The following is a 15,776-nucleotide window of genomic DNA, read 5'->3' as shown; positions in this document are numbered from 1 at the left end:
TTTAACCATATTTTAATCAATAGTTCTGAAACACTCAGTGAACCATCATGTTGCCTTAAAATTTTGGGGAAAGAAATAGATATGGGTAGTTTAGCATTCCAAGGGCTGAATTTCCAAGTTCCAGAATTTCCAGCCACTCATGGATTAACTAAAAGCACAGGTGCTGTACCTCAAGGAAGTTATTAACAGATACTATCAGGTTGCGAGGATTAATTTGACCTTATGACCTATCAGTTTATGATGATGGAAAAACTTCAACTCCATTCCTGCTGTATCAAAGTATATCCAACTCTTGACTTGCCCACATCAAAACAAGTGCACCAGGAAGTTATGTTAAATATTTATAGCCCACAACAAAACATTAGCAGTTTGCTTCTCTTCAGAGGTGGTAGCTCAGATCTGAGTAAAATGGCTGCTGTGATGTTAGGGATAGCTCCCCACAAAGAAAAATCAGTCTTCCTCATTCAGCAGTTGATCAGTCATTCCTTTTCAACCCAGGTCCACAGTATTGACTCATTCCACCCACACACTGAGTGAGTTCTGTTCCAAGCGCTATGTTCCACCTGGTCACAGGGCAAGAATATAACTAAGGCTGCCCAGACCTTCCAATTTTGCTTGATGGAAAAGGGTTGCCCTGGTTAAGAATCCCCTCTTGAACCATCATCTTGGTTTCTACTTTTGAACAGTCCTGTATGCTTCTATTTGAATCCATCAGGCAACAACAGTGACAAACACAGCAAAATACCTCCTGAGTGGAAACAGGAATGCTAGAAAATAGTTACAGTATTACCTGGGATATTGCAGGATCTCAAACTTCAAGAATGCCATGCATATTCTAGAGTACTTCCCCAACAAGAGCTCCCCAATACTGGCCAATTTCCATAATTCACTGTCCCAGTAGTTAAACACCAAAGTACCAGGGGATATATGCATAATCAAGAATATATAGATACAATCATGCGGTAAGAGTACTAAACATGAAGGTCCCAGAAAACAGAGATTCTGAATGGATTTGGTTAAATCCACAAAAGACCCACAACTTCTGTTTTTAGAAAGCACAACTGGCATGCTTACTAAATGCAATGTAGAAAATCTGGGCTTGAAAGTCACAAACTGATTCTGCCATTTTGGATTCTTCTCCAATACAGTATTCTGCCACTTACGCCAGAAGGGTAAGCATGAATTCAAGCAAAAAGAAACTGTATGTCATTATAGTAGAACATACTTATCTTGAAGATTCAGAAGGAAAAAAAAAAAAAAGAGAGAGAGAGACCATTTACATATTTTAGTGCCCATACAAAAGTGGAGATTTTAAGAAAAATTTTAATATAAGTGGGCTAAAAAAGATTTTAAATGGCGTCAGATTTCACCCTTCGCCCAAAGAACATTTACGTTCTCATTTTCATAATTAAGAGGTAGACTGGGAAAGTTAAAGGTGATCCTGCTAAGATTTATTTTAAAATGGGCTCGCGTCTAATTTTGCTTTTCTAATATGTATAAAGAAGGCCCCCAAATCTTTTTTTCTTTACCCATAAAAATATTAAGAATGTCAAGTCCGGTGTTCCCTAGTTTTACCAAAAGAAATTCAGGGAAGTCTGAGGGACCTGTTTTGTGGACTCCAATGCCTACCTCAATGGGCAAGGGTGTTTAACACAGGCAACATAGTCATGTAATCCTGTTCATAAACTTAACAAGATCCATCTTAAAACTAGTTGTTGTTTCCCCCCACTACTATTAGAAGGCTGTTCCAGAACCTCACTCCTGTAGTAACACTGTACTTACTGTAAGATATATTGATAAACTAAGGCCCCATTCTGCAAACATTCACACACGCAAGTAGTCCCATTGATTTCACTTTGTGTACAGGATCAGGACCCAATACTGTAGTAGTCTAGCAAATAAGTACTTAACTTTGGCAAATAAATAGTCCCATTGGCCTTCAATAGGACTCCTCATGGAGTTAATGTGTTTAACTGTTTTGCTGAACTGAGGCCTGACTTAATGCTGTAATTAAATGTTAAAACCCAATAAATGGCAGCACATTTTCCCTATTATTCTCAGTTATACTTAACCTGTAATATATTGTCTAAATTAGTGTCCTGAGTACTTTTCATATAAATAATGTTCATGAACTCTAGCACACACAATACTACAGATACTTTACCCATGCAACTAAGGTTGTAGAAAAAATGTGATTATGTAATTAAGGACTACTATAATGCATCCTCACATGGAACAGAATGAAGGTTGCACGTGCATACTTTGCTGCGGTATTTCATGAACGTTTAGTGCTTAACCATGCAGCCTTAATGGTCTCAACTTATTTTTGGTATTGAATTACTAGGAGAGAAGGGGGCAGATATTTGTTTTTAAAAAGATGTTCTACAGAAGCTTCATCGAAGCGTTCTGTAATATATAATCTTTTTTTATTCCTGTATGCTAGCTCAACAGCAACAGGTCCTAATGAAGTCTATCCACCATTATACATAATATTAAAAAGTTGTTCTATAGAAGCTTCAGGCTGTATGACTTCCAAGGTTTGCTGATTTCCAACGAATTGCAAACACTGCGCTGAATTACCACAATCCAACTCCCACATAACAATCTTGTGCACCATATAGGATCCAGGGGAGCTCGTTTCCACTGTGCACTTTTCAAAATCAGTTGGAACCCTTTCTCAGCCCCTAAATTACCATACACAATGTATGAAAGTTCTTGCTTCAACCCTGACTCTAAGGCCCCAATCCTGCATATATCTGCACACATACTTAAAGTTAAGTGCATGCTTAAGTGTCTGTAGGATCAGAGCCTAAATTGATTGGACTGTTCATTGTGAATCTAATTTAGTACACAAGCACATGCCACCAACCTTCTTTAGTGCACACTTAACAAAAAGTTAATGCACATGGTCAGAACCCAGTTCCAATTACCTAGAAAACAGTGAAATAAAAGTCTATATCCGCTGAAATAAGGCTGAGACTGCTCTTCAGTGGAAACTAATTTCATGCCAAATTTCAGCTTCCAGCCTAATGCATTTAGGCAGTAGGATTGCCCAAAACATGTATTCCTTTAACACTCCTGTTTTACCCAGAGATTATAAGGCCAGAAGGAATCACTGTGATCAACAGGGCTGACCACCACCACCGCACCGGCCAATATAAACACACCACAGGACTTCCCTAAATTAATTCCTGTTTGAACTAGAGCATCTCTTTTAGAAAAAGACACAGTCTTGATTTAAAGATTTCCAGTAACTGCAAATCCACCACAACCATTTATAAATTGTTCAAATGGTTACTCTTACTGTAATAAATGTGCACCATATTTTGTAGTCAGAATTTGTCTAGCCTCACTTTCAGTCATTGGATCTTGTTATACCTTTGTCTGTTAGAATGGAGAGCCCTTTGTCAAATATCTTCCCCTCATGTAGGTACTTATAGACAGTGATAAAATCATCCCTTAACCTTCTCTTTGCTCAGTTAAACAGATTGAGTACTGTTACATTAATTTAGATGGAATATACGAGCCCAAGCAGTTAAAGGTGTCAATATGACCCAATTACTGTCCAACATTAAGCAGTTTTAAACAAGCTTTGGTATACAGAGACATCAGCCTGCTTAGAATCATGGCAAACAGACCATTAAAAATCCTAATTTTGTATTAAAGATACAGAAAAGAAGGAAAACATTCAAAGTATCTGAAATATAAAGCATTAAAGAAGACTTTCATTTTAACATGCCGCCCTTGTTCCCTTTAGCCGGAGACTTTTTAAGAAGGAAAAAAATCCTTGTTTGACAATCTTTTAGGTGATATTAAAGATAGTAATAACTGTCCTTTTGGGGAAATAAGAATTTAGTAGAGATGAGCTAGAGCTCTTGTTATTGCTGTTGTTGTTAAAGTCCAATCCTGTTTCCTAAGATGACAAAACAAGAAACACACACACAAAGGGAGAGAAAAAGAACAGCAAAGACAGAAGCTGCAGTTGCTTCTCTGGTGTTGACTTTCACTTGCAACCTTACTGCTGGAGAAACACAGGCACAGTACAGTCTTATCATCCACTCTCAGGCCTGGCAAACTCATACAAGCGTCAGGTTATTTAAGGCATCGGTTTTAGCTGCCTCTTGCTAGTCACAGGCTTATAGCAGTGTTGCAAAATATAAAGTCTTAGCAGACTAAGCCAGACTCTTTTTAGAGAGATGGAAAAAGAATAGTAAAAGAGAAGAAATCAGGTAGCGAAGGAAAAAGAACACGCAAGTGGGGTAAGGGTGAGAAAAAGTCTCACATCTCAGGTGGTATTTGGGATTTAGCCAAAGCCAGTGGATGTAGCAATGTTATTTGGCTCCTTCTTCCTGGCCTGGTCTGGTCTGCTCAGGACATCTCTCTGGACCTTTTCATCCTCATCGTGAGTCCAAAGAGACCAGAGGGAGGGAGGATGGCAGCCATGATAGCGAAGCTCATTCCAGTAACCAATTTTTCTCCCAAATGCTTTCTTTAAGGACCCCAAAAGGAAATGATGGGTGGAATAGCCCATCCCCTAATTATTTTGTCCACCAATTACACCCAGTTTCATACACACCAATTTTGATTCACTGATTTCTGGTTCTACACTTCTCTTGTTACCAAGCATGATCTTAACACTGTCCTTGAGTCTTATCTTTTTTGTTTGGACTAATTCAGTCTGTCTCACTTTTGCACCTTTTCCCGTCAGTATTTGTTACAGGTTATTGTGACATCTCATGAACTTACATTGCTTATTACAGTTGAGCTAACAAGTAACGTAAATTTGTAGGTCCAATTATCATAACAGTTCTTTGAGTAATAAGGTACGTTTTCCAATTCTTTCATCAATCTTGTCATGCTCAGAAAAACAGATGAAACATTCTTGCTCAACTTTACAAAACAACTCAGCTTCTAGACTAAGACAAAACATAGGAAGTTTTCAACCAACTGAAACAACTGAAAAGTCAGTTATAATGGAAAATGTTATGTAATTTTAACTAAGCAAATCATGATCAGTACTCTGCTATAATTGAGCACTATTATTGCTCTATTGGAAACTGCAGCTGGAAAGATCAAGACAAAGTAAGCTTCCACAGAAAGATCATTCATTATAATAAGGACAGTCAAACAGTAATATAGTACTAAAATTCTGTATGAAATGTGGTTCCTCTCTCACTATGTGTTTTTACAGCACCTAGAACAATAGGGGCTTCACGTCATTGGGGACTCTAAGTGCTACCACAATTCAAATAATAAATATGTATCAAATATCTAATCGCTATTATTTTCCTTGAATACTTTTACATTAATCTATGGATTTAATCCAGTTTGGGAGAATTTGATTTTCATTGAGTAGATGGAATAAAATATATTGTCATTACCTAAAATTTAGTGACCAATATCTAAAAGTTTTAAAAAGTTTAAGAGGAAATTCTCCAGAGTAACAATATTTGAGGGAGTAGGAGTTAGTAAATACACATTTAAGGCTTGTCTACTCATGGTGCTATTCCGGATAACTACATATGTAGACACACTTATTCCAGAATAAGGGCATGGCTACATTGGAAACTTCGAAGCACTTTCACGGGAGCACTCCCGCAGCATGGTTTTGAAGTGTGAGTGTGGGTGCACGCGAGCACTGGGAGAGAGCTCTCCCAGTGTTCCTGGTAATCCACCTCCACGAGGGGATTAGCTCCGAGCGCTGGGAGCAAGGCTTCCAGCACTCAGAGCCTGTCCACATTAGCGCTTTAAAGTGCTCAGACTTGCTGCGCTCAGAGGGGTGATTTTTCACACCCCTGAGCCAGCAAGTTAGAGCGCTATAAAATGTAAGTATAGACAAGCCCTTAGAGTGCCTTGTTCCTGTTTATCTTAGCCCAGTGGGTTAATAGCTGTTCCTGAATAACACCATCCTGGCCACTATGGATGTAGAAGCCCTCTACACCAACATTCCACAGAAAGATGGACTACAAGCCGTCAAGAACACTATCCCCGATAATGTCACGGCTAACCTGGTGGCTGAACTTTGTGACTTTGTCCTTACCCATAACTATTTTACATTTGGGGACAATGTATACCTTCAAATCAGTGGCATTGCTATGGGTACCCGCATGGCCCCGCAGTATGCCAACATTTTTATGGCTGACTTAGAACAACGCTTCCTCAGCTCTCGTCCCCTAACGCCCCTACTCTACTTGTGCTATATTGATGACATCTTCATCATCTGGACCCATGGAAAAGAAGCCCTTGAGGAATTCCACCATGATTTCAACAATTTCCATCCCACCATCAACCTCAGCCTGGTCCAGTCCACATAAGAGATCCACTTCCTGGACACTACAGTGCTAATAAATGATGGTCACATAAACACCACCCTATACCGGAAACCCACTGACCGCTATTCCTACCTACATGCCTCCAGCTTTCACCCTGACCACACCACACGATCCATTGTCTACAGCCAAGCTCTGCAATACAACCGCATTTGCTCCAACCCCTCAGACAGAGACAAACACCTACAAGATCTCTATCAAGCATTCTTACAACTACAATACCCACCTGCGGAAGTGAAGAAACAGATTGATAGAGCCAGAAGAGTTCCCAGAAGTCACCTACTACAGGACAGGCCTAACAAAGAAAATAACAGAACGCCACTAGCCGTCACCTTCAGCCCCCAACTAAAACCCCTCCAACGCATTATTAAGGATCTACAACCTATCCTGAAGGATGACCCAACACTCTCACAAATCTTGGGAGACAGGCCAGTCCTTGCCTACAGACAGCCCCCCCAACCTGAAGCAAATACTCACCAGCAACCACATACCACACAACAGAACCACTAACCCAGGAACCTATCCTTGCAACAAAGCCCGTTGCCAACTGTGCCCACATATCTATTCAGGGGACACCATCACAGGGCCTAATAATATCAGCCACGCTATCAGAGGCTCGTTCACCTGCACATCCACCAATGTGATATATGCCATCATGTGCCAGCAATGCCCCTCTGCCATGTACATTGGTCAAACCGGACAGTCTCTACGTAAAAGAATAAATGGACACAAATCAGATGTCAAGAATTATAACATTCATAAACCAGTCGGAGAACACTTCAATCTCTGTGGTCACGCGATTACAGACATGAAAGTTGCGATATTACAACAGAAAAACTTCAAAACCAGACTCCAGCGAGAGACTGTTGAATTGGAATTCATTTGCAAATTGGATACAATTAACTTAGGCTTGAATAGAGACTGGGAGTGGCTAAGTCATTATGCAAGGTAACCTATTTCCCCTTGTTTTTTCCTACCCCCCCGAGACGTTCTTGTTAAACCCTGGATTTGTGCTGGAAGTGGCCCACCTTGATTATCATACACATTGTAAGGAGAGTGATCACTTTAGATAAACTATTACCAGCAGAAGAGTGGGGTGGGGGGAGAGAAAACCTTTTGTAGTGGTAAACACCCATTTTTTCATGGTTTGTGTGTATAAAAAGATCTTCTGTACTTTCCACAGTATGCATCCGATGAAGTGAGCTGTAGCTCACGAAAGCTTATGCTCAAATAAATTGGTTTAGTCTCTAAGGTGCCACAAGTACTCCTTTTCTTTTTGCGAATACAGACTAACACGGCTGTTACTCTGAATCCACATGTAGACAATTCCCTAGATCAAAGCTGTGGAACAGAGGAGTATATAAGCAGTCTGACATCAAAGCAAAGCAGTACACATCAGCGAGAGTCTGGAGGAGCAACTGGTTCGAAGACAGCGTAAAACAGATCCACCATTTCTACTTTGTAACAAATTTTTAAAATTGTGGACATTAAAAATATTTATTTTAATAAACCTGAATATTTAAGGCATCATTACCCAAGAAAATTAAAATCATATCCTGAGGAGTCTAGATACAATGTGTTTTACCTCCTTCTGTCGTGCAACAAATCGAACCTTCCTGTAGTCATTTTCTTCATAAACCTGAAATACAAAATAAGTTGCATCTTAATTAGAAAGTAGTTACCATGACTAAGGGATACGAATATTTAAAATACAATAAAAATCTGCTGGCAGTTCAAAACAAAAGTGAAATTGGCTTTCTGGGCTTCAAGTTCATTGTCATCTCGAGGATGGGGATTGAGGATGGAGTTATCACTTCCCACAAAATATTTCAAATGGGCAAATGATACCATTTAGAACATAAGAACGGCCATACTGAGTCAGACTAATGGTCCATCTAGCCTTTCTATCTTCTGAAAGTGGCCAATGGCAGGTGCTTCAGTGGGAATGAATGGAATAGGCAATCATCGTCATCCACTCTGGCGATCAGAGGCTAGGGTCACCCAGAGTATGCGGTTGTATCCCTTACCACCTTAGCTAAAAAGACATTGATGGAACTATCATCCATCAATCTATCTAGTTCTTTTTTTAACCCCATTATAGTTTGGCCTTTACAACATACCCCTGGCAATGAGTTCCACAGGTCCTCCTTTACTTTCTCCACACCAGTCATGATTATAGACCACTATCATATCCCCTCTTAGTCATCTCTTTTCCAAACTGAAAACTCCAAGTCTTTTTAATCTCTCCTCATATGGATGCTGTTCCATACCCTTAATCATTTTTGTTGTCTTTTTCTGTACCTTTTCTAATTCTAATATATCTTTTTTGAGAAGGTGGCAAAACTGCATGCAGTATTCAAGTTGTGGTCATATCATGGATTTATATAGTGACATTATGATATCTTCTGTCTTAATAGATCCCTGCTCTGATACAAAATTTGTATCTGCATCCAATCCATAAACATGGTCCGTTCCAAGATCTCTTTTGGGAGTGGTAACTGGTAATTCAGACCCCATAATTTTGTATATATAGTTGGGGTTATGTTTTCCAATATGCATTACTTTGCATTTATCAACATTGAATATCATCTGCCATTTTGTTTCCCAGTCACCCAATTTTGTGAAATCCCTTTGCAACTCTTTGCAGTCTGCTTTGGACTTAACTATCTTGAGTCTCATCTGCAGATTTTGCCTCCTCACTGTCTGCCCCCTTTTCCAGATCATTTATTAATATATTGAACAGTACTGGTCCTAGTACAGATCCCTGGGAGACACCACTACTTACCTCTCTCCACTGTTAAAACTGACCATTTATTCCTACCCTTTGTTTCCTATCTTTCAACCAGTTACTGATCCATGAGAGGACCTTCCCTCTTATCCCATGACTGCCTACTTTGCTTAAGAGTCTTTGGTGAGGGACTTTATCAACGACTTTCTAAATGTCCTACTACACGATATCTACTTGATCACCCTTGTCCACATGTTTGTTGACCCCCTCAAAGAATTTTAATAGATTGGTGAGGCATGATTTCCTCGTACAAAAACCCTGTTGACTCTTCCCCAACACAAGTTGACCTATATGTCTGATAATTCTGTTCTTTATTATAGTGTCAACCAATTTGCCTGGTACTGAAGTTAGGCTTACTGGCCTGTAATTGCCAAGATCACCTCTGGAGCCTCTCTTAAACATTGGTGTCACATTAGCTATCCTTCAGTCATTTGGTACAGAAGCTGATTTAAATGACAAGTTACATAACACAGTTAGTAGTTCTGCAGTTTCATATTTCCTTCAGAACTCTGGGGTGAACATCATCTGGTCCTGGTAACTTACTGTTGTTTCAGGGTTTCAGCTAGCTAACGGCAGGTGTTCAGGGCAGGATCCACTGCCCACCCCCTTCACTGTACTCTTTTTAAAAAAAAATATCTAAGTCCTCAGAAACATCAGGGATGGCCACAGCTGGAGATGAGACACTGGTGGGCTGGGCCAGGGCTCTGAGGTGGCACAGAGCATTTTCTCTCTCAGGTGCTCACATGCTCAGGATCTAACCATATGTGAGGTCAGGAAGGAATTTTACCCCCAAGTCACACTCGCAGTGACTCTAGGGGTTTCTGCCTCCTCTGCAGCACATGGGTGTGGGTCACTTGTCAGGATTATCAGATCATCACTTTCCTACTATTCTGTAAGCCTTGTGTCCTGGTATGCCTTGGTACCTCCTATTCTCTGTCTCTGGCACATAATTGCCTAGTCTCCTGTGAGCTGTAATACTTTAAACCCAACAACCAAAATTAGACCAGTGTGCTGGATGATGTTGGTAGCCTGCAACTTACAGGTCAGATTAGATGATCTAATGGTCCCTTCTGGCCTTAAACTCTATAACTATGACATTCCCCAAATAATCAACTCCTATTTTAAAATTAACTAGTTTGTTTCTATAATTAATACTACTCTCCAACTCGTTACTCTGCCCTACAAAAGTACCTGTGAAGTACTGTATGTATCTCACTTTATCATCACCTGGAGATACTAGATAAATTTTGCTTTGCAAGTACATTTTGAGGGACAACCAAAGCACTCAATTCTGCCTTTCTCTGACACTGCTGCAGTGAGGGGAAGGAAATGGAAACACTAAGCACAAGCCTTAGTTCTGACCAATCATTCTGGCAGAAGGGGCTCTGGGGATAACAAGCAGCTGTGACACTGCTGTCTGCTCTCAGAACGCTCATTGTCAAATTGACTACAGTCTGAGCAGGGATAAAAACTAAATCTCCCATTAAGCAGGCTCCTCCTACACAGAGGACAGAGAGAAAAAGTGGCACAAATGTTATGCCTGTAGGATGCTTGTGATCATCATGACAATTTTAGCCTTCCTTTTCCCCTTCAAATTCAGTTTTCATTTAAATCTACACAGTGTTACCAGTTTGTTGTATACTATAATGAAAATTAATCTTAAAAAGTCTTCAAACCAGGGACTGGTCTCTTAGATTTGCTGTCAGAGTAGACAACTCCTTCAGTCAGTGAACCTCTTGTGTTTGCCACTAGAGAATCTCCTCTCTGCCCCACAGCCATACCCAGTACTGGATGTACAATGGCGCCATCGTGCCGGGCCCAAACTTGGAAGGGGCCCATAACGACTACATGGGTACCCACAAAAGGTTAATCCAGCCCTAACCACAGCCTGGCAATGTGAAGAGTCAGCAACTTCCCAGCACCTGCTGAAAATCCTCAGCAGTCCAGGAAGCAGAGCATACAGGCGCAACAGGGACTTGGTGTTACGGAGTATGCTGGGAGTTGTAGTTCGCACACTGCTGCGTTCCACCAGGCCCCTTGGACCTGCGCCGCCAGCTGCACGACTACCCCCAAAATGCCCCATGCCACACTGCCCCAGTTTAACTCCAGGTGGCAGTGGAGCAGACCAAAAAAAAAAAAATCCAAATCAAGGAAATGGCGCAGGGAGAAGGTTCCTGGTGCTGGGGGTGCTGATCCCCCCCGTGCTCCCCACCCCCATGGGGCACAGGGTGGAGGCTCCTGGCTCGGCCCTCCCCACTCCTGAGTCTCCCCTGCTTTCATGGGGCAGTGGGTAGCAGCAATGCTGTGACTCCCAGTGTGTGCCCCCCCGCACCCTCCCCCAGGCAACCCTGATGCCTGGCTAAGCGCTTCTGGGCACTGTCTCAACCCTGCAGCTCTGCGATGGGGGGGGGAGGAGAGGGGGGAGCCCTTGGGTACCATTGGGGGTGCTGGCTGCCACGCCCCCTGCCAGTGGGAATGCCCAGAAACATTTCCCTGGACTCCAGGGAGGGGAGATGGTAAGCACGGTTTGGGGGAAAGAAACGAGTCCGGGTGCAATGGAGGACCTGGCGGTGACTGGCGGGAGGGAGAGGGGGCAGAGAAGAGAGTCTGGGTTGAAGGTGGGGGTTGGCTCGGGAACGACAGTAGGAGGGAGGGAGGGAGGCAACAGCCCTGGGGGTGAAAGTGGGGGATGAGCCTGAGGGAATGCTGCCCCCCAAAATTAAACACTCTGTGTACAATATTTTAAAATTCTGCAAAATTCTGCATATTTTATTTGCCAAAACAACACTACATAATCACACCAGTTTCAATTATTTGGTAATTCATTTCGAAATACCTGTCAGCAACTATGTCTAACAATACAGACAAAAAAAATTCCCGCAGGAGCAGAGAAAGAAACCCCTGTTTCTTTGCCCCTCTCACTCAGCCCAGCTGGGGGGGGGGGGGGGCAGACATCCACACCCCCTACCACCCACAGAGCCCAGCCGCGGTCCCCCCCAGCCCAGACACTCATACCCCCCTCCTCCTCCACAGCCCAGCTATGGGGTGCCCCCCCCAAACATCCACACCCCCTGTTCCCCCAGAGCCCAGCTGCAGAGCTCCCCCTGCCCAGACACTCACACTCTATTCCTCAGAACCCAGCGTGGGGCCCCCCCAGCCCAGATACCCGCACCCCCTACCCCTCAGAGCCCAGTCACAGGGGTCCCCCCAGTCCAGACACACACACACTCCCTCCTCACCCAGAGCCCAGCTGTGGGGCCTTCCTAGCCCAGGGACCCCCTACTGCCCAGAGCCCAACTGCAAGCACCCCTCCGCCCGCACCCTCCCCCCACCACCCTCCAGAGCCCAGGGATCCAGAGGAAGAAATAGCCTTATACTGGGTCCCAGGCTTCTGTGGAATTTCCTGCATGCTGCCTCCTTCCTCCAGGAACCCCCCTGCTGCTCCTCTCTCCTTCCTCCCCCCACAGTGTATAGTCCAGAAGCCCCTCGTGGCCACCAACAGCTCTGCAGCCCATTTCTGTGGGAGAAAAAGGAAATTCTGTGCACACAACATTAATTTCTGTGCAAATTCTGCATGTGCAGTGGTGCAGAATTACCACAGGAGTATACTGGCAGTAGCAAGGAGATTGAGGAGAGCCCTTGTGTGAAGGTGGGATTTAGTTGGGGGCAGGGAGGGGAGAACAGTATGATGGACAAGGGGGAGAGCCCAGGTGTGAAGGGTGGGGGAGTGGCTTGAGGCTGGATTGTGGTAGCCTTGGTGGTAAAGCATGTCTCTCTCAGTGGCCCTTTCTCCCTGCAAAAGACGGGCACCAACAATTTTCCTCCCCACACTCCACCCCAGTAACTTAACAGTTTCACTTGAAGTCATAAGAGATGGTGAGGCAAAGGGAAAAAACAGGCTAAAGAAACTAACATTTAAAAAGGTTTTGTAAATATTATTGTACCAAAGTAGAAAATACAGCTTTCAAAAAATGTATTCATAAAACATAATTTTGGGTGGAGGAGGTGGGGAGATGCAGGTGCAATTCCACTGACTGGGCTTAATATGGCTCAGAAATGTGCTAATTAAACTTGTGTGCTCAGGCCCCAAGCAGGCCCTGAGTGTTTTAACAAAAATAGAAAAAACAAACGAACAACCCACCCCACATAAATAAACCAAATTCAAGAGTACCTGAGTATATTGATGTTAGCCCAATTTGTTCTCTACAAGCTGAGTGGAGGTATCAATACAGTATGGCTTCAAATATCTTATTTTGTTTTTGAATAAATGTTTTCATCCCCATCCCAGCAGTACAGGGTTTACTATAGGGCCAATGATACCGGGGTCACATTCAGAAGGGGCCCATAACAACTACATGGGGGCCCACAAATATGTTTGGTGCCAGACCCACAAAAGGTTAATAGAGCCCTGGCCATTCCCCATTCTACTCACCCCCACACAGTATTCTACTCTCCCCAGAAGTGTCCCCTTCCATCCATTTTCCAGTTACCTCCCCAAAATCTGCCCCCTAGGTCCTTAGCAAACAATCCAGCTGGGGATCATCAGATGAGACTGCACTCTCATCACGTAATCCTCACATAATAATCCACTCAGCCACGCCTACCGTATATGTCCACGTACCAAACACTTGCAGTAGTTATCTTTAGTTCTGTGACACTCCTCAGTTGGTGAACCAGAGACAGGAGGCAATTACTAGAGTTAAGGGGAAATCATACAGAGAGAGAGAGACATACTGTGAGGGCTGTAGTCTCAGTCACCAATTCACAACTGAATTACTACCCAGGGCCTGTAGAGAAAGTAAGGGAGGAATATAGAGAGGACCCATGGGGGCATTGCTGGGGAGGAGAAATACTGTGAGGGGCTGTAAAGAGCATGGCAGTGAAAGTGCAATCTCACGTCTGGTCTACGCTACTATGGTAAATCGATCTAACTTGTGCAATTTCAGTTACGTGGCTACACTGCGCTGTGTTGACAGTAGAGCGTCTCCCATCCAGGCTATGTCTACGCTATGGGGAGAGATTGATCTAAGTTATGCAAATTCAGCGAAGTGAATAACATAGCTGAAGTCGACATACTTAGATCTACCTACTGTGTTGTCCAAACTACATTACGCTCTCCTGTTGACTCCCCTTGCGCTTCTTGTTCAGGTAGAGTACAGAAGTCGAGGGGATCTTCGCTAGACCTGCTAATTGATCGCTGATGCATCGATCACCCAGTAAGCATAGACAAGCCCTTGGGGAGGTGGAGTACACAAATCGATTGGAGAGTGCTCTCTCATTGATTTGGGGCATCTTCACCAGACCCGCTAAATCGACACTCACTGCAACGATTGCAGCACAGCTGATCCACCAGTAAGTGTAGACATGCCCTCAACTGGTGAATTACATACATCAGCTGAGGGGCCTGCTAAAAAGGACAACACACAGTTCCATTGATAAAAACTAATCCTAGCACAGGTGCAAGTATTATAGCAACGGGGAATCGCTAGCGTGGATGCCCTTAATCAAAAGCACAAACCGATCTGAACACTCCAACAAAGTAGACTTGATCACATATTTGTATTGTGCACAAACGCAGCACCGCCCTAATCTGACTGGGGATTCTGGCTACCACAACACACCAGGTTAAAAGGGAGCGGAAGGGGCAGCGGAGTGACACCCTGCCCCCAGGACATGCAAAGCACTAAAGACACAGGAGAGCGGCGCAGGAGCCGCGCGCCCCGGAGCCGGCAAATAGCTCCCAGCGCCGGGAAGCCCCCTGGCTTTTGTGCTGTGGCCGGGACCGCGTCCCTCGGGGCCACTCACCGACCCCACCCGGGGCGGCACGGCGCGGGGGAAGCCAGCAGCCCCAGCCCGGCACAGTAACGTTACCTGTCCCGTGTGCGTCACGCTCTCGCCACTCGCAGACACGCGCGCGGCGTGGCCCCTCTGCGGGGGAGCGGCCGCCACCCGAACTGGAGCGAGGCGCCTTAGCAACAACATTCCGCGGAAGGTCGAGCAGGACGCTGCCATTTTGACTCCACCACGTGATCGAGCAGCCTAGTGCTGCTGCTGCACATGCGCAGCACGCTTTGCCTCGGAGGAGGCGCAGTTCAGCACGTGACACCGCAGTATGAGGCCCGCCCTCGCTCCGTGTGGGCCGCGCTGGGGTGGCGCAGGCGCGGACTCGCTTTGGTTGTGGCGCGAGGGCTCGGCTCGGGACAGCTGGCAGCGCCGCCCTCTTCACGTGACCCCGCCGATCCCGAGCCGCGCTCCTTGGTCCCCGCCGCCTCGGTCCCCGCTGCAACTGCTTCGGCGCTGGCGAGCGAAGGTCGGTGGCTCGGACGGGGGGCGATGCCGTTGCGGGGGCCTGGCCCGGGTTCGCCAATTCCCCATCGGCGAGCGGGGCCCGCCTCGCACGGGCCGGGCTGTGTCCCGCTCATGGCAGCGCTGGGGTCAAGGGGCTTCGCTGCCCCGCTGTGAGCCGGGAGAGCCCGGGTGCCTGCTTGGGCCCGTTCCCCGCGGCCGGTGGGGCGCGGTCTGTTGGTGGCTGCGCTGGTGGCCAGTGGGGTGGGGTCGCTAGCGCCTTGCCTGGGCGCGCCTGGGGCTCACTTGTTTCTTCTGCCGCAGGTGTGACAACATGGCGGCTCTGCTCGTGAAGACCCTACTGGCGGCTGCCG

The 15,776-nt window shown here is 45.0% G+C and overlaps 1 protein-coding gene across 1 annotated transcript in view; it reads right to left on the bottom strand.

Moving 5' to 3' along the window:
* NDUFS6 (NADH:ubiquinone oxidoreductase subunit S6) overlaps window positions 1–15,271 on the bottom strand; it is a 32,231-nt gene extending 16,960 nt beyond the window's left edge. Inside the window, exons 1-2 of the mRNA XM_074945090.1 lie at window positions 14,989–15,271; window positions 7,915–7,968 (exon numbers count right to left, since the gene is read on the bottom strand). Coding sequence (XP_074801191.1) covers window positions 7,915–7,968; window positions 14,989–15,129 — 195 coding nt within the window. The 5' untranslated portion in view covers window positions 15,130–15,271. The remainder of the gene's footprint in view (window positions 1–7,914; window positions 7,969–14,988) is intronic.
* Between the last annotated feature and the right edge of the window lie 505 nt (window positions 15,272–15,776).

The sequence above is a fragment of the Natator depressus genome, chromosome 2, assembly GCF_965152275.1.
Source record: "Natator depressus isolate rNatDep1 chromosome 2, rNatDep2.hap1, whole genome shotgun sequence".
Lineage (NCBI taxonomy): Eukaryota > Metazoa > Chordata > Testudines > Cheloniidae > Natator > Natator depressus.
Note: the sequence above shows the minus strand (reverse complement) of the source record. Positions and strands in the feature narration are given on the sequence as shown.